The sequence below is a fragment of the Sturnus vulgaris genome, chromosome 13 (genome assembly GCF_052056855.1).
Source record: "Sturnus vulgaris isolate bStuVul1 chromosome 13, bStuVul1.hap1, whole genome shotgun sequence".
NCBI classification, from domain to species: Eukaryota; Metazoa; Chordata; class Aves; order Passeriformes; family Sturnidae; genus Sturnus; species Sturnus vulgaris.
Window position 1 is genome coordinate 11,182,273 of NC_142255.1, and position 10,025 is coordinate 11,192,297.

Consider the following 10,025-nt stretch of genomic DNA (forward strand, 5'->3'; position numbering starts at 1 on the left):
TGGGTAATCATGAGGAAAGAACTGAACATTTGGAAAAGCCTCCTGGGGACAAATTCATTGCTAGTGTAACTCTGCTGAAGTTAATGGTGTTGCACCTTGGATTAAAATGGCACCATAATATTAAAAACCAGAGACAGCATACTACCCTGTAATTACTGTCTAAGAGAGAAAAAAATAATAAAAATGATTCATTCTTATAGACCCCAAAGGGCACTGGCTTAGTCAGTTTAAAAGGTGAAAATAAAAAAAGGCAGCTAGAATGCAGTGATTTTAAATTTGTGTATATGTATATAAAAATGGATAAATGATAGTCAGATTTTAAGAACGATATGCTAGAAATATAACTTAATGCGACTGTGAGTTTTAAAAGACAGACAACAGAAGTAGCTCTTAGGAAAATTAAAGGCCTTCTTTCACACTGGCATAAATTAGGAATAAATTCTTTCTAATCAGGCATTACCCTGTCATAAACTTAATGCAAAGGAATTGGGCCCCGCAGCACCAAATTTGTTATTCTGTAACACAATCAAGCACCAGGAGTTGCATTTCCCCCTTTTTAAAAAACGACAATGTTATTTTTTTAGCCAGTTAACATTTAAAGGTCATTGTCACGGGAAGGAAACATTTCTTGTCTTAAGTTTAGTGAAGTCGTTAGAAACGCGCAGTCTGCTCCTTTATGGACTTCACTTTACAACACCAGATGGAGGCGTGTGAAAGACACTCTGAAGCTCAGTGATACTGTACAGTGCAACAGCAGAGGCAAAGCAGAGATGTGACAGAAGAGCTGCACGGGCTTCAGAGGCATTTGTCAGCAGCAGCTGTTGTATCCCTGTCTTTCTTGTTATTTAAGCGAGGCTCATCTAGGCAATAATCCTTTCCAGCCAAAGGAATAAAATCCCATTATGAGAACTCATCTTCTGAGCACAGGAGGTCCTAGATAAAGAGCACGACCCCCAATATTTCTGCAGATTGGCTAAACAGCATCTCTGCTTACCTATCTCCCAGTGCAATGAATGATCGAGCAAACACTTGGTGCTCATTATTGCTCAGATGTCCCCTGGTGGTCTTACAGCCTCTCGTGCCAGAGAAACACAGCTTTCCTTGATTTATAATCAATAACAAGGCTACCACACATGCCCTTTGTACCTGTTGGAGCCAGAACACCAAGTCTTGCTCTCCCTAGCTGTGCCAGACATCACTATTTCCTAGAATAAATTACCTGGGGAAATCAGGTTTCCTTGTACAAACAAACCAGGCTTTCAGTTACACAGTAACTGAGACATTCAAAAATAAACGGGGGGAGAGGGAAATTGGCTGACAGGAAACCACTGAGGAGTTTCAGCAAGCTAAAAAAAAAAAAATAAATCAGAGTTTTGAAGATAAAATTTCACCAAAATATTTTCTGATATGTTGTTTTGTTATTAAAAATCCCCAGCAGGATCCATAACCATCTATGGAGGTTTCACTGCTTATTCATCTATAGACAAATATTCTCTCAATCAGACAGGCCCCAATTACAAATGATTACAAGTGATGTTAGCTTCTTAGCTGATTTCTCAAAGTAGATATTAACACTAGAGAAAAAGAATTTATCCTGTTTAAAGATATAGAAATGCCTCCCCCCACAAAATGAAGTTCTCCTTTTCTCTTGCTACTGATAGACACATGCTAACTTTTCATTAAAAATGTCACAGCTGTCAAGCTCTACTGAGACAGAGCAATGAACAGAGTCTTTAAAATAACAGAAAATTGCAAAATAGATAAGATTTTAAACAAATAAAATTGGAACAATATTTTCCTTTCATTCCTTGGTACAGGCTGGTTATCCTGTAGAGCAGGATACCTAAGAACTCTCTTTACCTAAGAACCGTCTGTAATAAGAAGGGTTAGAAATTAATTTTCAAATTAAACGTGAGTATAATGAAAATACATGAGTCCAGAAGCTGGAGATTTAGGCAAAATATCAAACACAAAGTCCTGTGACAGAACAGCAAGAGTTATCAAGGCTAAATAGCTATAAAAACCCCTGTCATTTTCCATTGTTTCAAGGCAAACAAGATTTTGCTAGTTTTAGCACATGCTCCTTTGCTCAGTCAGGAAGACCCATTCTACAAAAGCTTAATTAATTTCCAATAGGCTACAAGGAAAAAGCCTTAGTTTAAAATTTGGAAGATAAGACTTCATCTAACAGCATGTTATTTAACATAATGAAATCCACAGGAAAAAAGCAAACCCTTTGAGGCTTTATCACACTGCAGTAGACTTCAGAGATGCTGATTATGAGGTGGTGTTCACACAAAAACAACACATTAATTACCCAGAGAGCCTTGAAGTGAGCAGAAAGATTGCAAGAGTGGATTATCAATTTCTCTGTCTTGACAACACTTGGAGCTTGACCTTTTAAGCACTCAGGCACCTAGTCTGTAGGTATGTGCTATGTGAGGCATTTAGTGGGTGTTGAAAGTTCTACTCGGTGACAATATTCATTTCTGAGTGCCTTTATTCCTTTAAAAATCATCTGTCACTTGAGTTTTTTATATGCAGTTTGAATTTCAGAATAACATCTATGAGAAATCTTAGGATATTGCCTGGATCATGATCTCCTTCTTGATATAACCCAAAGCAGGCACAAAGACATGTGATGAAAGAGAACCAAAGCAAAAGTATCATGTATAAATATATATTATATATAATTATGTGCCACTCTGGTTTAGCCATTCCCTGCAAGTGTTTTTCTATGCAAAATATGCTGATGAAAACACCTTTCCAAAACTGTAATTTGTGAAATATACTGCTTATATGATTACAAGGGGCCCATGCCTTCAACGGAACTTATGTTTATGCCTAAATTATGTACATGCTTAACTGTATGGATGACTTGAGTCTATAATTAAAGGTTTCATATTAAATTTGATCTTTCAATGAAAAATGTCACCCATGAAACAGCAGACTAGAGTGTCAAAAATAAAGAAGTGTGTACCTTTTATTAAGAATCATCTCCTTAACTTTATGTATTAAATCCTCTGTAGACACACCTGAAACTGCAATATCCAGTGATCAAAATGAAACATGTCTGGAGAAGAAATAAAATCCTACTTCTGTCAATTTCAAAGAGGCAGTCGGTAGGAGAGGGGTTATAAGGGGAAAGCTTGAGCAAAAATATTATTTTTCAGCCTCAATGACAATTTCTTTGGCTTAGAACTAGCTATCCAAGCTAAGGTGTTTGCATTATGCTATTTGGATTGGGGCCATTGTTTCCTATTCTGCAAGTGACAATACACACCTGCTGTAGATCACACAGGAGAGCAGATTGCAATTATTGCTGTTTATATCAAACAAAAGGCACTTACTCGTTTTTGGAGAGTTGGATGCTGCTATTGCTGTTGCTGGGGTATTTTGTTTCAAGTGATCTACCTGATTATTATTCTCTATGCTTTGCTAGTGCCTGCGAGCAATAGAATCTCTAGCAGAGCTTGTAAAAAACCATTGCTTTCTGAAAGGGTCCTATAAAAAAAACATTTCTTATACGCAGCACAGGAGACCGTTTAAAAATCATTGGCTTAAGTGTTGTGGAAATTATCAGCACTGCAAAGACATGGGCGCTGTGGGAACAAGGCAAATTGGGGACCAGGGACACCGACACCATTTCTGCTGCCGGAAGGTCTCGATGTCACCAGTCCCAACCTCACCCGTATTAAAGGTGACAAGCCTGAAATTCTGAGGCTCACACATAACTTCATCTGTAGCCAGGGTGACAAGACTGATCGCTATCTCCAGCACTGGGTGGGAACGTAAATGTGCTGCTGGAGCAGGCGCCAGCACAGAATTATTTTGATTTACACGGAGTTATTTGCCTGCCAAAAAGCTTCATGTCATCTTACCTTCCTCACGTAGCAGTCAACACATTCCAAAGCTTTTTTATACCATTTTATACTTAAATGGCATTATAGACTCCATGCTAACTTCACCTTTTTCATTTGCACCTTTTGGTTAAAACCCAAACATTGCAGGTGTCGCCTCCTTAAAACCCGCGTGGCAGCGAAGGAAAGCGCCACACGAGCCTCAATACTACTGCTGCCAACGCGCTCTGGATCCAGCCCTAACCCCAGGGCAGCAATCGCTGCTTCCACCCCATCCCGCCCCGGTGTGTCCCGTGTCCCTCCCCGCTGTCCCGTGTCCCTCCCCGCTGTCCCGTGTCCCGCCCCGGTGTGTCCCGTGTCCCTCCCCGTTGTCCCCGTCCCTCCCCGTTGTCCCGTGTCCCGCCCCGGTGTGTCCCGTGTCCCTCCCCGTTGTCCCCAGTCCCTCCTCGCTGTCCCGTGTCCCTCCCCGCTGTCCCGTGTCTCTCCCCGTTGTCCCCAGTCCCTCCTCGCTGTCCCGTGTCCCGCCCCGCTGTCCCGTGTCCCTCCCCGTTGTCCCCTGTCCCTCCCCGTTGTCCCGTGTCCCTCCCCGTTGTCCCCTGTCCCTCCCCGCTGTCCCGTGTCCCGCCCCGGCGCGGGAAGCGGCGGGGCCCGGCCCGGAAGAGGCGGGATCGCGGCGGCGGCTCCGGCGGCTGAGGCGCGGTGAGGGCGGTGAGGGGCGGCGGGGGAGGCTGTGAGGGAGGAGGGAGCAGGAGCGACCCCCGCGTGCTCCCTCAGCTCTGTCGGGCCCGCTGTGAGGGGAGGGGGCTCCGGCAGAGCCCTCCTGTGGGAGCCGGCCCCCTCCATCGCTCTCTGCTTGGCCTTGGGTGCCGGAGGGTGCCGGGTGTCCCCGGTACGGCCCCCCCGAGATGAATGTGATATTAACAGGATAAACTGTGAGAGGAGCACTTCCAGCTGCTTAGGAGAAGCTGTAGCGGTGGGTCCCCAGGGCTGTGCTACCCCCGCCGCCCTCACCTAGACTGCTTTAGTCTTGAGAAGCGAAGTTCCTTGGAGATAGCCCGTAATAAAAAACAAACGAGGTTAGCTCCTGGCAGAGGAAAGGAGGATGCATCCTGCAGGAATAACTCCTACACTTGCCTCAGGGAGGTGTGCGCTGCATCAGCGGCGTGGGGAAGGCTGCCCAGGGCTCCGGAGGCTGCACACACCAATGCCTGAGGCTGCTCCAGGGGCGCTGGGGCCGCAGCAGCCCTGGGCTCATTCCCTGTCTGCTCATGGGTACAGCGGGCAGGAGCACCACGCTTGGTCATTGAGGATGTATATTTTGTATGTTTTAGCTCCTGGGGTCCTGCCAGCAAGTCTTTGAGAAACAGCAGAAGAGCTTATTCTGGAAGTCCAGAGCCAGATACTGTAAATTACATCGGGCTTGTTAAAACAGTAGGCTTAGATCCTTTCTGATTTGCTATTACGACCAGATTTTGCTGATGGACAGTACTAGATAACACCAACATCTGAATGGCAAAAATAAGGAAACTAAAGCCTTAAACACAAATCCCTTCACACAGGCATATTATAAGCTAATTTAGCATCCTCTTAGGTGCTGACCTTTCCCTGAATCAAGTTATTAACACATAAATTATTGTGAATAAATGTGATTATTTTTCCTGTCTTGCTGGTTATGTGTATTTGTAGGCTTTTGCATGATGTTCTACCCTAGCAAACTTTTGAAGTTGATTGTGGGAATTTTTTTCCTATCAAGTCAGTATCAGTAGATGGGGAGCAAGTTCTGAAGAACTTTTTTCTGTGAGGCATCTGCGCTATCTTCCCAAAACTCAACAGCTTTGTTAATGAGTGTAACTTTTCCTAGCTATTACGATGAGAGTCTTCATGCATTGCTAAAGCCACTTCTGTTGTGTTCATGTTTAAAGTCTTCAGAATGACTTCCGTGGCTGACATACCCCCGAATTATGAAACGATGTTTGCTCATCGATTCACATCGGATGATGAAGAATACCAAGAATATCTAAAACGCCCTGCAGATCCCCCTCCTATAGTTGAAGAATGGAGAAACAGATCAGGTGGCAACCAGAGAAACAGAGATCGGTACTGGTTTTTCTTTTTACTAATACAGTTAAATGATTTCAGAAGAAGTATGAAGAGAACAGTTTCTTCTGTTCATTGAAGTATTTCTTTGTTCTTTGTAGGTAACTATGTTTAAGAGATATAAAGTCTTCTCTGAAAAGTAATGAGGTTTTATGTTTTCTCTGTATTGACTGTCAATTTGCGTTGTGTATGAAAATTTTTGCATTGTGTATAAAAGTCCTAAATTCTTTGCTTTTTGGTAAAGAATAAGCTGGAACCACTGAATCCATTGCCGTGGGGTTTGTTATTGCTCAGCCAGAAAAAATTTTCCAGAGGGAAAAAATGAGATTTCTGCAAAACTAAGCAGCCTGTCTTATGGTGGATGATAACTGGCAGGAAGATGTGCAAAGGAACAAGCTACTAGTGTGATTATCTGTTACTAGCTGTCCAGAAAACATTTCATTTGTAAGCTAAATATTTGCTGTACTTCTTAAGATTAGCCTGTATTTCTTTTATTCAGTAGAAGTGACTGTAAAATCAATCATCCAATCTGTCTGGCAAGTACAGTGTTACCTGCCAAAGCAAAATACTTTGAATTATTTCTTCAAGATGTAATTGCAGCTTTTTACTGAATTTTGGACAGATTTTTGAGTGACTGAAAAACAACCATTACAGCATATAGTACATTTGTGAATACTAACATCAGCCTTTAATGTAAAGCAGTTAAACTTTTTTCAGCCAACAATTGAGAAAACTCCTTAGCTAAATATCTAAATAGAATGTGTGCCTTATCTGAAGAAAAGGAGGGCAACATTGTAATTTTTTCTCACCTTAGAAGCTTGTCATTAAGTTAAACAGAATTAAAGATTAAAAGCAGATGATTGTTTAAGGTGTTCTTAAAAGCTCTGTGGCTCTTTGAACTGATGAACTCTTACACCTACACTATGGTCACAAAGTGAAATTTTTGCAAATGTTTGCACCACACCATTTGCAAACAGAATGACTATGAGCCAGCTCAAGCATTGATAGGAACTGAGATAGGGCTGAAAAGAGAAAATTTAGACTGAACAATGGCTAAATAGCACTGATAAGGTACAGTGTCTTGAGTGTGGGAATCTGCAGGAGACTGTGGTAGCAGTGTTTTAGCAGTAGTATGTATTTTAGGGAATATTCAAATTCCAGGACTCACTGCTGTTAGGTAGCTGTAACTGTACTGAAGCCTGCTGTGCCAGAGCTTTCAACCTTGAAGCTGCTGGATGGAACCTGGCTTTGATGCTCTACAGATCCACCTTTGGGTTGGTTTTTAGATTTATGGGCAGAGTCTCTGTTAAAACTTACAGCAGTTCACCCAATGCCTGGGAATACTTTGTGTTAGGAAACAGACTGTCCAAATGCTGTGTTGGGTAAGAAATTCATGAGTGATCTCAGATGACTGTAGGTATGTTTTCATGAGTCTGTCATATAAACATATAAATATTTGAGTGTATGAACAGTTACATGACAGTTTCCATGAAAACTGCCAAATAAAAGAGTTCATTATAATTAAATTTTTTAGACTTTATATAATTTCTGTCAGACTTTAATATATTTTCTCATTGCAGGTTTCAAGATGGGAGATATTTTAGAGGGGACAGATACAACTGGCAAGGTGACTACAGATCTAATCAGAGGCCAGATAGAGGCTGGGGTAACAACTACCAGCAGCACAGACAAGGACAATCCTACTCATCCCACTACGGACAATATGGCTACAACTCCTACAACCCGGCGCCTCGTTACCATCCCTACTGATATCCTTGTGGTTGAAAGTCCAGTGATGCTATGTAACAAATTCACTTAGCTTTTAGTTTTCTTATTTTTTCCACCATTTATAGATAACTGAAGAACCAGTGTTACAGTCCAGTGCTGTTTTTCTGTAATGTGAAATGAAAAAGGGAACTCCTTTTATGAATAATAAAACCATATTATATGGAGTTTGTTTAGAGTCTGTAGATTTTAGATTAAATTTGTATCTCCTTCTTTTGTCTGAATATGTGTTGTGCACGTTTTTTCTTCCATCACTGATATTTCTCTGTGTTACATTTTAGAAAGCAAAACAGGTGAGGGCAGGATAGGATAGCTGTGGTTTGTATGCAGCCTGTAGCAGTGGCACATTGCCTTAAGATAGCTCTTTTTGAAAATAACATACTGTGTCTTTCTGTGGAGAGAATTTCTTAGTTCTGTTTTTGACAGTGAAAAGCTCAATTTGGTTTGAATTTCAGATGCCTTAAAACTGAGAAGAGAGATCCTATTACTGAAATATTTTATGGGGTGGCATAGTGTCTGTTAACTCAATGGCTTCAATGCATTTGCAGTATTCCTCTTAAAACATGGCCTAAAGGTTGGATAAAAAATAAGTCGTTAAATATGTATCTTATTGTAACAGTTCGGTGATATATAAGTTTTACCTGAGAAATAATATCAAACTTAGATTAATCTGTGTCATCTTCAAATAAATTTGGTGTGTACGTAATAAATTTTGGAATTCCCATTTCAGTAAAGCTGTAAAACTTCGATGCTATTGTAGTTTGTATGAAATACTTGGTGCATGTTATAGAAAAAAAAATGTGGTCAGTACTGGTCTCTATTCTGTACGGGAAAATAGCATAAACAGTGCAGAGTGTTACTCAGTTCTTAGAATTCAGGATTTATGGGGTTTTTTAAGTATTCACACAATAAAAGTATAGTTCACATGTAAAGATGTTGCTGAGTATTTCTGAAACCTACTTTTCAGACATTCAGGATTGCAACACTATCTCCTCCTGAATGTGCCCAGGTGTGCCTGGGTGTGTCTGAGTGTGTCTGGGTGTGCCTCAGTGTGTGTGACTGTGCCTGAGTGTGTCCAAGTGTCCCTTAGTGTGTCTGGGTGTGCCTGAATGTGTCCAAGTGTTCTTGCGTGTACCTGGGTGTGCCCAGGTCTGCCTGAGTGTGTGATCATCCACCATCTGATCATGGTGCTGGACTGACAGATAAGTGCTAATACTGGACAGCTGTGGGCTTAAGTTAAAAGAATGGCCTACTCAGCTGCAATCAGAAGGATGAGACACATTGTGATTAATTAGAAGTCTGGAGTGTTAATCCACTATCCACATTCTGCTTTAATAGGGTTAGAGTTCCCTGTTCCCCCAATTATGTGATCAGCCAATTTGTATCAAGGGCGTGTCTTTATATTTGACATTTTCTTCTACTGCTGCAGAAACGGGGTCCCATCCCTGCTGACTGCTGTAAAAGCCATGGCATTATGTGATAAGGAGCACAAATTAGTGCATCTTGATTTAAAGACAAAGTACAGAAGTCAGAAGCAGAGTCTCCCAGCTCATCAGATACTTTTAAGAGCGAAAAGGTGGGTTATACAGAACAGTCACTGTATGTAGCTTTACATAGGCTGTGATACACAAGTGCCTTCACCTACCTCTAAGCATTTGTTTTCTGCTTTTCTTATAATACTGTTAGCTCTGATACAGATTTTAATATCCTACTCCCTGAAGTATTTAGAATTCAGTTAGAAATCTTTTCACAAGAGGTTTGTTTTTGTCTAAGGAGAAATGCGCTCCTTTGAACCCTCATTAATACAGTGGAGCCTTTACAAAGGGAGATACAAGATCATGCAAAGTTCTTATGTCTGCTCTCTGGAGAGCCTGCAAGACGGTACCCTTGGTGGAATTCCCATTTAATTCAGAATTATGTGCAAAGTGCCAAATACCCCAGGCTCCCCCTCCAAGAAGGAAGTGCCTGATCCTGCCAGCTATGCCTCGGAAGTCAGGCTGTGCCAGGATGTTCTTCTTCCACACCATCTGGAGTAGCATCTCAGGTTGAAATGAAACCCAGCAGAAAGAACAGATCGGTTTCATCTGTTGTCTTTCCTCAAGCTCAGAAACTATTTTATTATTTTGATTATCATTCAGCTAGTGAATAGAGTCCTAGAAGAGTTGGGGTGGGAAGGGATCTCAAATATCATTTAGCTCCAGCCTCTGCCAAATCTTCCACTAGACAGGTTGCTCAAAGTCCCATCCAACTAGCCTTGAACTTTCAGGGATGTGGCATCCACAG

General features: G+C 41.6%; 1 protein-coding gene across 1 annotated transcript; it reads left to right on the plus strand.

Moving 5' to 3' along the window:
* The first annotated feature begins 5,787 nt into the window (after positions 1-5,787).
* On the plus strand, positions 5,788-8,674 carry RAMAC (RNA guanine-7 methyltransferase activating subunit). Its single transcript, XM_014887770.2, has 2 exons — positions 5,788-5,957; positions 7,538-8,674. The coding sequence occupies exons 1-2, from the start codon at positions 5,791-5,793 to the stop codon at positions 7,725-7,727; spliced, it is 357 nt and encodes a 118-aa protein (XP_014743256.2). The 5' UTR covers positions 5,788-5,790; the 3' UTR covers positions 7,728-8,674.
* The last annotated feature ends 1,351 nt before the right edge of the window (positions 8,675-10,025 follow it).